The sequence below is a fragment of the Capricornis sumatraensis genome, chromosome 6, assembly GCF_032405125.1.
Source record: "Capricornis sumatraensis isolate serow.1 chromosome 6, serow.2, whole genome shotgun sequence".
NCBI lineage: Eukaryota > Metazoa > Chordata > Mammalia > Artiodactyla > Bovidae > Capricornis > Capricornis sumatraensis.
The window spans coordinates 46,469,413-46,487,986 of record NC_091074.1 but is presented as its reverse complement, the minus strand read 5'-3'; the positions used below and the strand labels follow the sequence as shown (position 1 = coordinate 46,487,986).

Sequence of the window (18,574 nt, the reverse complement as noted above, 5' to 3'; positions counted from 1 at the left end):
CCAAAGCTATGGTTTTTCCAATAGTCATGTACAGATGTGAGAGTTGGACCCTAAAGAAGGCTGAGCATCAAAGAACTGATGCTTTCAAACTGTGGTGCTAGAGAAGACTCTTGAGAGTCCCTTGGACTGCAATGAGATCAAATCAGTCAATCCTAAAGGAAATCAACCCTGAATATTCTTTGGAAGTACTGATGCTGAAGCTGAAGTGCCAATACTTTGGTCACCTGATGTGAAGAGCTGATTCACTGGAAAAGACGCTGATGCTGGGAAATACTGAGGGCAGGAAAAGAAGGGGACACAAGAGGATGAGATGATTGGATGGCATCGTTGACTCAACAGACATGAGTCTGAGCAAACTCCAGGAGATAGTGAAGGACAGGGAAGCTTGGGGTGCTGCAGCCCATGGAATCACAAAGAGTAAGACACAACTGAACAACCGAAGAACTACAGCAACCCCTCCAAAATCTTACAAACTGCAGAAAATCCAAATATACTCTTGAGAGTCAAGAAGTTGGGGAGAGGAGATCCTTCTCATTGCTTTATATTTCCCCAAAGATGGCTCCTTTCATCCTTCATCCTTCTTTCTCTTTCTAGCAGTCTGAGTATCTCCCTGGAAATCAGTCACTCATCAGAGAGGGTCTCTGATACCTGGCCTCCTAGAGCTCTCTGTAGGGGAGGGTTCTGAAGCTGCACTAGGCCCACTAGGAAAGTGAAAGTAAAAGTCGCTCAGTTGTGTCCAACTCTTCCCAACCCCATGGACTATACAGTCTATGGAATTCTCCAGGCCAGAAGACTGGAGTGGGTAACCTTTCCCTTCTCCAGGGGATCTTCCCAACCCAGGGATCGAACCCAGGTCTTCCGCATTGCAGGTGAATTCTTTATTAGCTGAACCCTAAGGGAAGCTCTAGGCCCTCTAGGAAAGCAGGTCAGAAATGATCAATGACATGTCTGCTCAGTGACACTACCATGAACTTAGGAAAGAAGGGGAGGGAGATGGCCAATATCAAGTGTTTGACGCTCTTTGCTGTCCATTGTGGCTCAGATGGTAAAGAATCCTCCTGCGATGTGGGAGACCTGGGCTCAATCCTTGGTTGGGAAGATCCTCTGGAAGAGGAAATGGCAACCTACTCCAGTGTTCTTGCCTGTAGAATCCCCATGGACAGAGAAGCCTGACAGGCTACAGTCCGGGGCAGGGGGTGGGGGGTGGAGGGTGTCACAAAGAGTCGGACACAACTGCGTGACTAAGCACAGCACAGAGTGATCTGCACACCACGGTCATGACTTAGCCTTCAAAGGCCAGTTTTAAAGTTCACTCCACTGGAAGATGTGAGTCATCTAACTAAACCTCCCTCTTTGGGGTTCCTCCAGGGCAACGCACTTTCCAACCCAGTAATGTACATTAGAATCACCTAAGGGCTTTTTAAACACTCAGTGAGCCCGGGTACTGCCCCTGGAGGAGATTCCAGTGTAGCTAGTTTACAGGTGGGGAGGGCATGGCTCCCCGCGTAAATCTAATATGAAGCCAGGACTGAAAGCCCCATGGCCCTGTGGTTTTCACGGTGTGGTAGCCAAACCAGCACATCAGCACCACCCAGGATTATATTAGAAATATGAATTCTCAGGCCTCAATCCAGACTTATTAAATCAGAAACTGTGGTAGTGGGGCCAAGCAATTTCACAAGCCCTACAGGTGATTCTCATGTATAATCAAGTTGGAGAGTCGTTGACTGTGTCCTGTTCACACCTCATTTAAGAACCTTACCAGGAGGAGATTCCAGGAAAGTGACTGCTAGTTCCATCTACACTCAAGATCACAGTTTGCAGTTTTCAGAGACAAAAACAACTTCTGTACTATTATAAGCCAAGTAAGCTAATAATAATTCCAGCTCCATGGAAGGTGTTAATTACTGTTTCTGTCTGCCTTAAATGGTACATCATAATTCTAACCTAGCAGTTCCCAGAGTATTTGTGTGCTGCTGAATGATTTTCAGAGTGTCACCATGGTATGGGGAGCAAGCTGAAGTAAGCTGTCCTGGGCACAGTAGGAAATGGAAAGGTAATTAAATATTATTTGGTTATGTTCTCCACCAAGCTGGAAATGCTCTCTAGGGTTATAGACTGAGCAAATAAATAAGAGAAATGGGGACAAGTTTCTCGACATTTGTGTTTTAAGTTCTTTAAACAACTTTGAGATCTAACTGTCTCAGGAAATAGACCACGTGAAGGCTTGGCTACTCGAACCAAAGATTTCATGCCACAGTTTATGGTTATCAAATCCTTCATCATCCACATTTATCAGCCTTCCCTCAATGAAATCTCAATCAAATCAAGAAGGCAGTGTTCCTTGCTTGCTGTACAGGAGAGAAAACTACACCTAGCACTAGGGAGGAAGCCACATAACAGAGCTCTGGAGACCTGACATATTCCGGGTGCTAACCTTTCCTTTGAACTGCTGGTTTCCCCTCAGAAAAAAAAATACACTGAAGAGAAAGGCCATATGGCAGCCTCCATCCAGGCAGGAACTACTAGAACAAGAGAGAATAAATGCCTTCTGTGAGCCTAACACAGGACTGCGCCAGACTGGAAGACATTATGAGGGCCCAGGAGCGGAATCCAGGCAGAGTCATCAGGAAAACATGCAGAAACACTCAGGTTTATGCCTGAAAATTGCAGGTCTCCTGCTTAGGCATTTTAGAACCACAGAGTTGCACTTCGAGTCCACTTGATGTTAAATATTCCTCTGTTCTACAGAGCTTAGTTCTTTTGCCCATTGTTGCAAGCTTGCCTCATTTTGTTTGAGTACTGCATTGCTGCAAAGGAAGACAGGTGGTCTGCTCAACCCCAGGGCAGGTTCAAAGCCAACTTCATTATGCCATCAACTGATGCCAAAACCCCCCTGAGATCAGGAGTGCCAGACTGAAAATGAATCTGCAAGCATCTTATCAAGAATTTAAGTGTTTTGCCATATGCATGTCCCCCACAATAAAAATAACATTTTTGAATTGTATTATGATAATATATATCATGCTTTTAAAAAAAATTCTAGTAATCTAAAATACCATAAGGACAAAAAATAAATATCACTTGAAATCTATCACCTTAAGATAATTACTTGGGTGTCTTTGATCCTCTTCCTAAAAATTATGCCATACTTATCTTTTAAATATCATGCAGTAACAAAAAAGGAAGGGAAACATATTTAGATTCCAAACTTTCGGTGACTGGACTCTCGAATTCTATAGACACATTGACCAATTCCAACTAGTCAGGCATAATAAAAACACCAGGAAATGTTCCCTTGATAATAAGAGATTACTAAACCCTCTGTTTTACAAGTGTAACTTCAGTGGCTAACATGGTACGCTAAATTCTTTTTCTGTGCAGAGTGGTTAAGAAACTTCTAATAGTAAGTATAAAGCTCACACTGGTCCCTGAGATTTCACCAGCCAGCAGTAAATCATGGCGAACTAAACTGCAAGTAGTTAGCCCTGTGGTAGACTGACTCTGAGACTTGGAACACAGAATTATAAGACCTGGAATTTATAATCTTCTTGTGGAAAAAAAAACTACCACAAATAAACCAAGATGGAGGCTGTAGTATGCTAAAAATAAAATCACTCACATACAATATGTGGTAGATGCTTCTTTCCCCAAATGAGACATCAAATTTCCCAACCCACTGGAAACATAGCCCCTGCATTTTCCCAACAAAGAAGGAGGCATTTCCCCATCTGTCACAGCAGCCTCTGCTTAGGACCAGAAATATCTACTAAGCTTCAACGAAGCCTCTGTAACTCTGAAGTCAGCTCTTGGAAATGGATGGTGTGTTTCTGAGCTGGAGAAGGCATCACTGCCCAAACTACAAAATGATAATGATTTCTTTTCCTCCTCCATGGAAAATGGGATCTCACTGGCAATCATACAAATGAGAAGAGTAACAGAGAGAAACACCATCAGGTCAACCAAGAAGAGAGGAACTTATAAGATGATGGTTCTCAACCTTGGCTGCAAGCTGGAATCACCTGGGGGGCTTTAAAGAAAAACCCATGTAGGCATCCCTTCCCTCACTGTACTCTTTCCCCATCAAGATGTTGATTCTATCTGGGACTGGGAGCTGAACACTAGGATTTTTTATAGACACATCATATGAGTCTAGTTTCCAGCTCAGGCCTGGGAACCACTGCTTTACAAAAGGAGAGCCTCCTCATCCTTCAGTCAGTCTTCTGCAGACTCTGCCCAGGACCTCAATTTTTTGCAAGAGCTAATGATTTAAAAAAATGTTAAAGTGGTCTTGCAAAATAGCTCTCCAATAAGATACAGAAGATGTGATCATATTCCATCACTAGAGGGCAGTTTCTTCACTGTCAATAGTTAATTAAAGTATTATTGCCTCACGTGAATTCACTCAGGTTCCTCTCGTAAAAAAAATAAAAGCTGCATGATGATGTTTTAATGAAGGTATACTATAACCTGACTTCATAAATGTCAGTTCTGTCCTATTTATGAAATGAGTGGTTCCCAGGCCTGAGCTGGAGACTAGACTCATATGATGAGTCTATAAAAAATCCTGGTGTTCAGCTCCCAGTCCCAGATAGAATCAACATCTTGATGGGGAAAGAGTATGGTGAGGGAAGAGATGCATGCATGGGTTTGAAAGTCTAATATTAAATAGGCTTTGTGTCCTTTTATTTGTCACATGCCCTCTTCCTAACAGGTTTCTATTGTATGGGATATGTTGTTTTCATAAAGTGTATGGCTCTGCTGTTACCTATGTTACCAAAACAGGAGGGAAGGTGTGATAGTATCTGACTAAGATCTGATTACTTTCTGTCTCAGAAAGTGAGCCAATAAATGTCAGTTTTTAAATCATTTGATTTTTTTAATCTTGAAATAGAAATTTGGCATTTCTAACAAGCTTCTAGGTGATGCCAATGCTGTGACTGCTGGTGGAGAAACCACACTGAGCAGTGGGAGGTAGAGAAGCTGGGGGCAGACACAAGATTCCTCTTCTGAAGATATCCTCAGATGTTAACTTACATGTTGATGACATGTCTGCCTGCCTATCTATTCCCATGAAGACAGAAAGACCACAGATCCAGTGTATCCAAGCTGGATATGCATCAGAATCATTTGGTTGCTTCTTAAAAGCAAAGATTTTTAGTCTCAACTCCTGAAAACCAGTAGGTCTGGAAGAGGGCCCAGGAATTTATATTTTTTAACAAGTACCCAGGAGATGTTATGATATCCTTCTGGTTTTTTTTGTTGTTGCTGTTGTTGTTTTCATGTTTAAAGGCAAATGTATTCCATTCCTTTCCATGCAAAACATAATAAGGTATCTTATCTTATATGTTTGTTGTTTCTTTTCCAAATCAAGTTTGGAAACTTGATCTGGATTCTCCAAATAAGTTTGGATCCTCCAACCTTGGAGGATCCACTCGTCCTCTACAGTGAGCCATCTTATACCATGTTCTGCTAAGCATCTTACATAGGAGAGACTTGCTGACTAGTTAAGAGGTTTGTGCTGGGAGAAGAGCTAATGTCTACTGTCTCTTCTGTTGCCATCAAGCTCACAGAAGGGCTATTGCCAACTTGTGTCAAAAGATGCCTACAGAAGCCATTCAGAGAGTCCATGGCAGGGAGGAAGGTACAGGACGAGCGATTTGCTATTCTATGATTGGGTCAAGAGTCTCAAAGTTTCCATTAAGTCCTAGTCTCCAAAGCCGTGCACAGTTAGTTACTTCCACTGCATTCTGTTGCAGCAGTCACAAACTTCCACTCCGATACAAGAGGGAATATAGACCCCAGTACTCACTGGGAGCAGTGTCAAAGTCACACTTGACTGGACACTACATTTCCATGAGTTTGCATGTTTTGAAAATCACTTTTGCTCAAAATTTTTTTATTTTACAGAGGCTGAGGCCAGAACAGGGGAAAGGATATTTCAAGGTTGTTGACAGAACAAACTAGGATCCAGACTCTCCCGGTCCTACTAGACTGAGGCATTGCTGCTTATAAGGAGCTCAATTCTGATTCTTAAACTGTAAGGTGGATGTAGTAACTACCTTTCAAAGATGGCCCACAGTGAGCCAGGGTTTTCCACATTCACAACCACATGCTGGACCCCTCCCACATTTAATTTAGGCTGCTCTAAAATGCTCTGGAAGGGATGCTGTGTAACTCCAGAGGCTGAGCCTGAAGAGGCTCGCAGCTCCCACATACTTCCACCTTGGAACACCCCACTTTGAACCCAGACCCAATTCTGTGAGGGAGCTTCAGCAACCACTGGAGAGGTCCACATACTCAACTGGACTCCAAGCCAACAGCCATCACTTCCTGCCCAGCTCTGAGAATGAGGCCACTTTGGATCTTCTAGTCATCCATCCCAGGGGGGATTATACTACAAAAGATAACTGAAAAGACAGAAGAAGAAATCCCTTTACCTGTTAGGCTGGAAAGAGATTTGATCGTAGCCAGTGAGTTCACACAAATCCTTCTCGAGTTCTCGGAAAAGCTGCTGGTATCCTTGAGCTTGTTCCAGAGGCACAAAGGGGTGGATATTTGCAAATTCTTTCCACGTGATAGGCTGAAGAGCAAGAGGAGAAAGCATATGCATATGTATTCACTGTAATAATAATAACAATACTAACTTTAATAATGATGATGATGATAGCAATAGCTAACACAGAAATTGCCTACTATGTGTCAGGCACTAATCTAAAATATTTTAAATAAATTCATTCATTTAACTCTTACCACAATCTTATAAAGTAAGTACTATTACTGTCTTCATTGTACAAGTGAGTCACAGTGGCCCCAGAAAGGGCACTTACACAAAAAAATAACCTTTTCCTATTTTTTCAGGAACAAAAAGGCCCCCAAATTGATTTATATCCGTGAAACTCAATGAGTTGTTTCAGGCATGTTTTATTCAAACTCTTGCATAGCACATATATTATTCTTTTTTTTTCATTAAGCAGAACAAAACACCAACATAAAAGTAAATGGGGAAAATTCTATTACAATATAAAATGATTTTCTGTTCCTGATGTGATTTGTCATATCAGAATAATCCTACAGAAAAAAAGAAACATGCCAGCCTAGTACAGATACTTACCAAACACCACAGAGGGATACAAAACCTTCTGCTGATACAAGGAATAAATTAAAACCTCAAGCTCAACCCTTTTGGCACTGAGAAATGATTTATAGAAAGCTTAATTCCACCTGAGCTTAACAACTACAAATTGATAAAAGCTTTTTACATGGCAGATTTAAAAGAGAGTCTTGTGGGGAGAGGTAGGAAGAGATAAATGCTATATCTTTACATATTTTAATATTTAAAAATAATTTCAGTCATAAATGTAAATGATCAGGTTGTGATAAAGTTAGGGTTTCTGCCAAGATTGTTAAAGAGTGAGGTAAAGGATTTCTAAAGCAATTATTAATCACAGTCCCAGTGGCAGCTTCTCTCATTATCTACTTATGCACAAGCCAAGACACTGCCTCTGGTAAGCCCCCTCTTAATAGACGTGACCTACTTACCGTGAGTTCAGATGAACTGTTGAGCTTCATGGTACAGGACCCCTTTAAGAAGCACAGCCAAAGTGTATTACGTTAGTGACTTCCTATGTTCCATCAGATCGGTCCTCCCATCTCCCTGAAAGGCCAACCATTCATCTCTCTTGCAGCATATTAGGTGTGACCCAAAGAGGTGGAATCAGGGTGGGGTGGGGAATGGAAATAAAGGCAATAATTACCAGTGGAATCATGCTATGCACAAGGGAGATGTCCTTGTTTTCCAGTCGCTTCATGTATCGGACAATATTTGTTTCTGAGTGATAGCTGTGAACACAGAACACAGGGTTTAGACCAATATAATTAAATAAGAGCCCACACACATCTTTCTAAAAGGTTAAGGTACCCTGAGATCTACCTTCAACATATAGATCTAATTAGGCCATGAGCAACATGCCCACAAAGTATCAGAGAGAAGGGCATGGACCATCCCCCACAAACCACAGAGGATTCCCTAGGACAAGAAGCTGCCCATGGGCATGAGAGAAAGGGCTGGAAAGAAGACGATGCTGAGTCCCTGGGTACAATCTTCAGCCTGGCAACCACGCATCCAAACTCCCATCTTCTCAGGAGCAGAATTACGGGTTATGGTGCCCAGGGAGCAGAGCCATCAGGAAATACGATGTGCTTTCTGCCCAGGTTAGAATTGGGATTTAGCAGTTACTCAGGCTGAACCATAATAACTGTATCGGAGATGAAGCCATTCTCCACTGTGCTCCCAATGCAGAAGTCACACAAGCCACACAAACCTGTTGAACACTTGATGTGTGAGGAATGGGCTAGTCCTCTTGAAGGCAGTCCCTAGAATACCTCTCCGCTCCTCACCCATGCTTTCAGCAACCAGCTCCTGCATGGAGAGATCACAGACACTGAAGGATGGAAATCATGCCTGGAACCACATGTGAAGCAGGCTTCCGTTAAGCATGTGTTGTGATAGAGCACTGGAAATTCCCTACCACCCAACCTTCCACCCCTCATCAGGGACATGTGGCATGGAGCAAAGACAGAGGTCAGGGCCATGCAGTGTGGCAATTCTTCAAAACGCCATCTTTAAGTTCCACTGAACTTAGCGACAGTAAATAAAAGCTGTACAATTTTTACTGCCAAAACAAAAGTTGACATTTCCTGCATGTTCCATGAATAATGAAGCAAGTTATAGTAAATTATTTTAAAGGGCTATCTAAAAATTTACCATGATAAAGCTCAAGTAAGGATTCTTACCTGACACTGCTCTTTTGTCTTTGAGAACAATTCTAATAAAATACTAATGTCAAGACCATTCAGTAGGGAAAGGAACAGTCTCTTCAACAAATGATGCTGAGAAAACTGGATATACACATGCAAAAGAATGAAACTGAACCCTTATCTTGCACCATACACAAAAACTAATTCAAAATGGATTAAGGACCTAAATCTACAAGCTAAAACTATGATATCTGGGACTTCCCTGGTGGCCCAGTGGCTAAGACTCCACGTTCCCAATGTAGGGGGCCCAGGTTTGATTTCTGGTCTGGGAACTGAATCCCACATACTGAAGCTAAAGATTCCACATGCCACAACTAAGAACCAGGGTGCCAAAATAAATAAATTAAATATTAAGCAATAAATAAAGAAAATAAAATTATAAAACTCTTAGAAGAAAGTATACAGGCAACTCTGCATGACCTTGGATTTGGCAATGATGTCTTTATGACACCAAAAGCATGGGCAACACAGAAAAAACAGATAAAAGTGAACTTTTGTGCATTAAATGACACTATCAAGAGAATTAACAGACAACAAACAGAACAGGGGAAATATCTGCAAACCATATGTCTGATAAAATATCTAAAACATATAATTAAATACATGGCTTGCTCCTCATTCTTCTCCAGGCTGATAGAATGGCTCTCTGGAGCCCTCAGTGGGTGTTCCCTAAATTCCTCAAATGCATGGAACAAATACTGATTTAAATTTGATTAAATTTAAATTAAGTGCAGAATTCTAGAGGGAGGATACTTATTCAGTTTTGTTTATTAATTAGTTTAAAAGAGAACAGTGTAATACTTCTTTGATAATTTACATTTGTTTTCTGATTTAAAGTCAGGTCTCACAGAAAACTTAGACAACCAGGACAGCACTGATAAACACTCTGGAACCTATTTCTGCTTCCTTTCATTGGTTCATTTAGCAAATATTTATTGAGTGGCTCTTATGCTATAAGCCTTGCAGAGTGTTGTGATTAACACCTTGCTACAGGTGTAGGTAGCTACTGATGCCTCTCTTCCATCTCACAGAATCTCATCCTCACATGTCCTGCTATTTCATCATTTTATTTTTATTTTTATTGATTTTTTTAATTTAAATTTTACTTTTTTACTTTACAATACTGTATTGGTTTTGCCATACATTGACATGAATCCACCACAGGTGTACATGAGTTCCCAACCCTGAACCCCCCTCCCACCACCCTCCCCATATCATCTCTCTGGGTCATCCCAGGGCACCAGCCCCAAGCATCCTGTATCCTGTATTGAACCTAGACTAGTGATTCGTTTCTTACATGATAGTATACATGTTTCAGTGCCATTCTCCCAAATCATCCCACCCTCTCCCTCTCCCACAGAGTCCAAAAATCTGTTCTGTACATCTTCGTCTCTTTTGCTGTCTCGCATACAGGGTTATCATTACCATCATTCTAAATTCCATATATATGTGTTAGTATACTGTATTGGTGTTTTTCTTTCTGGCTTACTTCACTCTGTATAATCGGCTCCAATTTCATCCACCTCATTAGAACTGATTCAAATGTATTCTTTTTAATGGCTGAGTAATACTCCATTGTGTATATGTACCACAGCTTTCTTATCCACTCATCTGCTGATGGACATCCAGGCCGTCTCCATGTCCTGGCCATTATAAACAGTGCTGCAATGAACACTGGGGTACACGTGTCTCTTTCAATTCTGGTTTCCTCGGTGTGTATGCCCAGCAGTGGGATTGCTGGGTCATAAGGCAGTCCTATTTGTAGTTTTTTAAGGAATCTCCACACTGTTCTCCATAGTGGCTATACTAGTTTGCATTCTCACCAACAGTGTAGGAGGGTTCCCTTTTCTCCACACCCTCTCCAGCATTTAGTGCTTGTGGACTTTTGGATCACAGCCGTTCTGACTGGTGTGAAATATTTCATCATTTTAGAAACCAACTCAGTCACACCACACTGCTTCTAGTTCTCATGTAATCTCTCTCCTCCTAGCCTCTGCGGCTGCTTTTCCCAGCATCTGGAACACCTGTAGCTCCATCCTCCTCCTCTGCAATTGTGTCTGGATAGCTCCTCATCTTTCAGGTCTCCACTTGAGAGAATTTCTTCCGAGTCTTAGTGAGAAGCCCCTCCTCTGTGCTCATCACAGACAGTGCCCATCATAATACCTCACCTAGACTGCATTCTTGCGCTTGTTCAGATCCTCACTAGACTAGAAGCTCCATAAAGGCAGGAAATATGTCTGATTAGTACTATCCTGGGGACATAACGACTTCCCAGTGGCTCAGACAGTAAAGCGTCTGCCTACAATGCGGGACACCTGGGTTCAATCCCTGGGTTGGGAAGATCCCCTGGAGAAGGAAATGGTAACCCACTCCAGTACTCTTGCCTGGAAAATCCCATGGACAGAGGAGCCTGTAGGCTACAGTCCATGGGGCCGCAAAGAGTCAGACACGACTTCACTTTCACTTTCACTTTGGGGATGTAACACATATTAACGACCTGGCACATATTAGGTCAGTTTTCCCAGAATCAACATAACCAAGATGTAAGTGTTATGAAATGTTGTATTAGGAATAGCTTCAATTAAGTACAATTAACAGTCCTTCCAGCTAACCTGGCTAATTAGTCCTGGCTGGGGCCCAGAGCAGTGACCTCTAACTACCAGCAGTCACAGGAACAAGAGAAAATCAGTAGTTTAATTTTAACAGCAGGCCACCAAGGTCACTCCTGGGCCCCTTCTCCCTCACAACTCAGGCCCACAAGAGGCAAGGCCATCTCTGACACTTCCCCAAACAGTCCTTATGAGGACTGTGTATTTTAATTTACTTACTGCAGACGACTCACAGCCGAAGATCCACAACAAGTCATCCAGATCTTTTTCACCGACTGTTTCATCAAGAGAAATACCAAGCTGTAGAAATGAAAATGAAAGGGAAAATATCAGCTCTAAATGCCAGGATCAGGGCTGGCATAAAAAGGAATACATCTGAGGAAGTTGTAGTGAGGTGGGTGAACTTTAGGAGACTGTCTTACAGAATGAAGTAAGTCAGAAAGAGAAAAATAAGTATCTTATATTAACGCATATACATGGAATTTAGAAAAATGGTTGTGACAAACCTCTTTTCAGGGTAGGAATACAGATGCAGACTAGAGAATGGGCTTGTGGACACAGAGCGGGAAGGAGAGGGCGGGATGAGTTGAGAGGAGCTCTGACATGTATACACTACAGCATCTAAAATAGGTAACTAGTGGGAAGATGCTGTATAGCACAGGGAACTCAGCTCAGTGCTCTGTGATGGTCTAGAGGGGAGGGATGGCGGGGTGAGGTGGGAGGGAGGCTCACGAGGGAGGGGATATATATATACTTATGGCTGATTCATGTTGCTATACAGCAGAAGCCAACACAACATGGTAAATCAATTATCCTCCAGTTAAAAATAAGCTTTAAAAACAGAACTGAACACACACACACAAATCAGGGCTGAAACTCTAATAAGAGAAGTCCAAGGGGAGAAGGTGCTGGACAAAACTCTCCGTTGTTCTAAAAAAACAGAACATCATTATGTCCAGGTGGACTCTTGGGCAAAGCAGGCTAGTCCAGTCCCAAACTCCACAAGATTCAGAGTTTTACAGCCACATCTGAACTCTGACAGTCTGAGGGCTGCAGGGCACCCCTTTTGGTACTAGATAAGCTCACCATTTTCTTCCCTTAACTTGTCTCATCTTATTGCTTATCATATTGTGAATAAAGGAGTAGTATGAGCAAAATATGTGCCTAAAAGTTCCATGTATGAAAACACAACACCTTAAGGAAAGTTGACAATGAATCACCATTTAAAAAGTCACAGCATTCCAAACTGGAAATGAAAACTGTTTACAAAGAGACAGACTGCACCCAAAGGTCCAATACTGAGATCTTTTTTAAATAAAAAGATATTTTAATGAGAAAAGTCATGAAAATTTCTAGAATTTGTAAACTGAAACTGAAAGTCTGACTTACTGTGCCATCCTCAAAGAGCCGAATATTTATTTGTCGCTGAGCAGCCCTGCCCAAGACCTCCTTCGCTGAGCAGCCACACTGAATCTTCAAAGTGTCAAAGAACAAGTCATGCTGGAGTTGGTGCCCTGCTCGCTTGAGACCTAGACAAAACAGGAGAGCCACCAGTCTCTACAGAGAAACCCGACCCTCTGCCCCGTACACCTCACAGAGGAGTGAAGAGGTAAGTCCTACTACAGTCTGTTCCTGGTCCTACCCAGAGTTTTGGTTGCTGCTTTCAAATTTTAAAAAATTAAATATTTATTATTATGCTATGGAGAGTTGTGAAATACATTTTAAAATGGAGGGAAAATCACCATAATTACCCTCTACTAATAACTAATGGTTACTTTTTGGTACAGATTCCTCTGTACCAGATTCCTCCCAGATTCCTCTGCACAGATTCCTCCCAGAAGGGTGATTATGTATGTGTGTCTATTTGTAATATATCACATATATATATACTTCTTTATCCTGAAAAAAATCTTTAACATATCATGAACACTTGGCTTTTCAACAGATCAAAACCTCCATCATTATTTTTAATGGCTATATAATATTCAAACTTAAATTATGTACCATAATTTTAACTAATTACTTAGTACTGGACATTTAGGCTACTTCCAAGATGTAATATTGCAAACAATGTTTCTGTGGACACCCATTACAACCTTATCTGATTATTTCCTTTAGAAACATTCCTAGAATTTCTGGATCAAATTGTAGGCACTTTTTGATACAAAGTGTTTAAGTGCCCTCATAAAAATGATACCAATATCAGTATTCTTTTTTAATCTTTGCCAATGTGATGGGAGAAACACTATTTTATTCTTTCAATTTACATTTATTTGGTTAATAGTGAGGTTGAAATTATGTATGTTCATTTGTATGCTTTCTTTTAAAATTACATTTAATGTCCTTTGCTCAGTTTTTTCTCAGGGTGTTCATCCTTCCTTTATATAGGGTCGAGGGGACTGAGCAAAAGCTCAGTATACTAAATATATTAACGCTCAGTCAATCATAGATGCTGAAAATAATCTTCCCTGCTTTTTATCTGACTTTTAATTTTGCATGTGACATTGGACATGCAGTGAATTTTAAATTTTACTTATTCACAATTATCAGTCTTGTTACAACCAAAATTTTTAAAATAGACAACTGACTCACCTTCAGACAAAATCAAAGTGGCATTATGTACTCTCCTAGCAATATGTTCCAGCCCATGGGACCCATGGTAGATTGCAAACATCACAGCCATATTCGCCAAGAGAGCCTAAACAAAGAGCATTTAAAGAATGATGTTCAGCAATGTGATAGAAGACAGATACTGAAACTGAAAACAGGGAGTAAGCAACATGACCAGACTTCCTGCCTTCTCTATGCAGTTGGGGACCATTTATAACCTGCCTGGCCATCTGAGGGAAAAAAAAACAGCACCTAAGGCACCTTAGAGTCACTACACTAAACCTTTGAATGTGACCATTAATAAGAGGTTCCATTCATGCAACATAATTTTGTCACTCGTAAAGGGGCAATCACTGTCATCAGACATGCGATATTTAACATTGGAAAACAGTGGAACAAAGACCTCAGGGGAAAAAAAGTGAGATCTAAGAATTTCAGGCTCAATAAAATGGTTCTTCAAAGATAAAAGCAACAAAAATTTTCAAACACGCAAGAACTCAGGGAGAATAATTCTCTTGAAGTCTCAAATAAAGTACTAAAAACTGAATTGCAGCCAACCAAGAGGTGAATGGTAAATTAACAGCAAAGGACCACCAAAGATAAAAATGCAGGCCACAGAGGATAAAACCAAAATAAGAAGGCAGGAGATACATTAGAAAGGGAAAACCAGAACCTATGGCTTATTTCCTGCTGACAGTAAGGTCACCTTCTCAGGTAAGTTCTCTCTTTTGACTGTTGATTGAGGTTTCACAGAAGTACTTACAGGGACATATCCTAGTGTGATACAAAATGGGAAAGAACACCATTGAATCTCTCAGAGATTCAGGGAAGGAGTCCAGCATAGGGAGCAAGGAAGGGACCACTGTGGTGGCACCTTGGATCATGGAGAAGGATAAATCGAGGGATACCAAAATGAGTGCCAACTTGGGGGAAAATAATGGAGGCCCACCTCCTGTTTCTCCTCCTTCTGGCTCTATCTCTCCCTGCTTACCTTCTAACCATGCAATATTATCCATGGTATCTGGTTCAAACAGGTGAGGTCAGAGATTCCTCACCTGCTTTAGTCCATTCGATTCTCCCACATCTCCTAATGTCTCATCGGTCCAGCATCACAGTCCTTCTGAAGTTTCCAGTCCCACTAATGTGACCTTTGTGCTAACATACTAGGTCAGCAGTTCAAGATTCACCTTTATGGCCAATCACCCCAAGGTGGGAAGGGGCCCTTCACAAAGTAGAAACACTACTCAGCTGAGAAACACAGCGATTTGAAGTTGGATGATGTTCAGTATCAGATCTGTTGTGTTAGGTACACTTTTCCTCTGTGAGGCTGCTAGAAGTAATATCTCTGTGGCAACTGCTGAACAAGAAAGAGTTCTTGAAAAATGCCAGAAAGTGAAATCAGAATCAGTAAAGAGAATGAGGAAAAGAAGACATCAGAGAACACAGCAGTAGTCTTTCTTGGACCAAATCCCAGAGAGAGTACAGACACTCTTGTGGACTCCATGTAACAATTAGAAATAAATACAGAGGAACCACAACACCTTACAGCTATGGAGAGTGCATTTCTGAAGTAAAACATCCATAGAATAGAGTATCATGGCTTGTGGCTATGCTGCCTGGAAATAAAAACTCAGGCTAGAGTTCACAGAATACTCTGGAAATCTCTCATCACAGAAGTCTTGTGGAGGTTGATTCATGTTCCTTTTTAAACTAGAGATCATGAACCAGAAGAAAAAAAAGAAGTAGGAGCATAACTTCTGTTCACTGTAGACAGCTCAAGTTAACCTGGAAAATTAATTCAAGCCTTGAAGCAAAAACCCTTAGTGTACTTAGTGACCAGAGAGACACCTTCTGGAAGAATATGAGCAGAAAGCAGCAGAGGAAGAGAAGATACGTTAGCAGAGAATTCAGCAAAAAATGAAGGGTAAACTATAGAAAGTAAAGGCATCATATAAAGATCAATTTGCTGTCAACAGAGGACAAGCTTGTGACAACTGGCTCCTACCTGTGATAATAAAGGAGCTCTTTCCTGAAAAGCAGCCATTTCCCTGAGACAAAAAATATAATGCAAGAAAACCAACAGAGGATACTGTTTCAATGACCAATGACTATAGAACAAGCTATTACTGTTGGTGTTGTTTAGTCATTAAGTTGTGTCCGACTCTTTGAAACCCAATGGACTGTAGCCCGCCAGGATCCTCTGTCCATGGGATTCCTTAGGCAAGAATACTGGAATGGGTAGCCATTTCCTTCTCCAGGAAATCTTCCTGACCCAGGGATTGAATCCGCATTTCCTGAATTGGAATGCAGATTCTTTACTGCTGAGCCACCAGGGAAGACGCAGAACAAGCTATAAGAAGACCTTATTGTCGACTGCATCCCTGGAGAGGCTTTCTAAAGTCTGGTGGTGGTATGTGAGCCAATGCCCCGAGGAAGAAGAACACTGTCCTGCCTGCTGAGTTATCTACAAGATCTTTTTCTCTGGCCCTGAATAGAAGAGATGAACCTAAAATGGATCATATGCTCAGGTGTGGTCCTCTGCCTGATCCTAGGAATTGGCTGAGTGTCAATGAATACTGCGCCCTCTAACCTGAGCTCTTCGGCAATGTTCAAGTAATTCTTCCTCTTTCATCCCATCTGTTTCAGGAATACCTCTCATGAGTTCTCAGTAAGAATACCCCATGACCACCACTGACTGGCCAATCTAAACCATCCCCTCAATACAGTCACCTCAAGTATCTTTACTCGCCTTCTTCACACTAATCTGGAGTGCCTCCATCTCAGCCTTAAGAGAATTACCACACATAATAGATCTGCCCTGCAGCCAAGAATTCCAGAGACCCTAATGAGTGAAGCATGTACATACATGGAACCCCAGTAAAATGCAAGACTGGCATTCTGACAAGACCACAAGGCTTCTCTACCAACAAGATCTTGTCATTTCTGGTGTGCCAGCTGCTCGGCAGATGATGAATAAATGAAATAACAACTCAGTAAAATGAATAAGTAGGTCATTTCTGTAGATTGCAAGGCATTCAGTGAGCAGGTCAGGTTTGTGATCCACCTGAGCTGTACAGATGTTGCTGGTAGCCTTGTCTCTCCGGATGTGTTGCTCCCTGGTTTGAAGAGCCAGACGATACACTTCTTTTCCACTGACATCTCTGGACCAAGAATAAAACGTTCAGTCAGCACAGATCATCACAGTACTGAGAGTTGCCATAAACAGAACTGCTTCTTTCCTTCCCACCTTGAAGTGAATTCAGCAATGTTACTTAGGTGCTAGTCCATAAGGAGCAATTTCCAAACTATCTTCTTCCAAATGGGACTACTAATTTTCAGTTTGCACCCTGAGGAATTGAGGCACTGAGATATATACAATAAGTTGGAAACCTTAAAAGAAAATTTCCCAGTAATCGCCCAGCCTAAAATAATGATAATAATTGAGGGTTAAACTCCACTCTGAGCTTCTTTAGGAGACTCAGAGAACAGGGAAATACTGGACAAGGGAAACAGAATTTTATACCAGAAATCTGAGCAACTATGTGGTTATAAATAAAGTTAGTAACCTTACCACTTGTCTCTAATAAAATCCCTTCTTTCTTAATGCAATTAAAAATCTAGATAAACACAGAGATTCAGTAGTCTTATCTTCTATTTCATCAACTCTTTGGTCCACTTTCCAAAAAGGTCGGAATTTCAACACAAAAATCAGAAGATAGTAATTGATACATGAAATTCTTTTAAAATCAGAAAAACCTCTGCCTCATCTCATCTGGTGAAGAGAGATCACTGAAAGAAGCTAATGTAAAAATACCTAAAGAAAATATCATTTTTACATTAAAAAGCAAAGTGCCTTTTGCTATCATGTGACAAAATGAAAGTATTTCAGAACTTTTCATCACCATCACATCAGCACTAATCGAGACTATTCACTTACTTACATTAATAGTCCAATTTTTATGAAAGGTCAAAAATAATATGCTAAATCTCCACAGTAATAATCATGGTACTCAGCTAAGTTCTTAACCTGATGATCTTTAGCTGTGAGAAGCACCCAATAAAGTATATTTGGAGGGACTTCCCTGGTGGTCCAGTGGTTAAGAATTTGCCTTGCAATGCAGAGGACTTGGGCTCAATCCCTGGTTGGGGAACTAAGATCCCACGTGCCATGGAGCAACTAAACCCATGCACCACAACTACTGACCCCACGCGCTGCAACAAGATCCCACGTGACACAACTGAAGACCCAGTGTCGCAACTAAGACTCGATGCAACCAAATACACAAATAGATAGAGTTGAAACACTTTAGAAGGAAGTACATTTGGAAATTACTCAAATAGCCAAGGGGCAAGCCTCTAGGAAACAATGTGGGTCACACTCAGTGTGTGCATAACAGTCTCTTACTGCACTTGTCTTTACACAGCCACATGGCAAGCTAATCCTTTCAAGAAAGAGACTAGTTAGATATAGAACACACCTAAAATATTCAGTCTTTCATCAACCTAAATAAATTCATTTCTATAAGTTCAGTACA

At 41.2% G+C, this 18,574-nt stretch overlaps 1 protein-coding gene across 1 annotated transcript in view; it reads right to left on the bottom strand.

Annotated features, from left to right (window-relative positions):
* GLDC (glycine decarboxylase) overlaps window positions 1–18,574 on the bottom strand; it is an 82,801-nt gene that overhangs the window by 34,165 nt on the left and 30,062 nt on the right. Inside the window, exons 8-15 of the mRNA XM_068973880.1 lie at window positions 17,104–17,200; window positions 14,022–14,127; window positions 12,819–12,958; window positions 11,649–11,729; window positions 8,325–8,422; window positions 7,758–7,842; window positions 7,543–7,584; window positions 6,441–6,583 (exon numbers count right to left, since the gene is read on the bottom strand). Of these exons, the coding sequence (XP_068829981.1) occupies window positions 6,441–6,583; window positions 7,543–7,584; window positions 7,758–7,842; window positions 8,325–8,422; window positions 11,649–11,729; window positions 12,819–12,958; window positions 14,022–14,127; window positions 17,104–17,200 (792 nt within the window). The remainder of the gene's footprint in view (window positions 1–6,440; window positions 6,584–7,542; window positions 7,585–7,757; window positions 7,843–8,324; window positions 8,423–11,648; window positions 11,730–12,818; window positions 12,959–14,021; window positions 14,128–17,103; window positions 17,201–18,574) is intronic.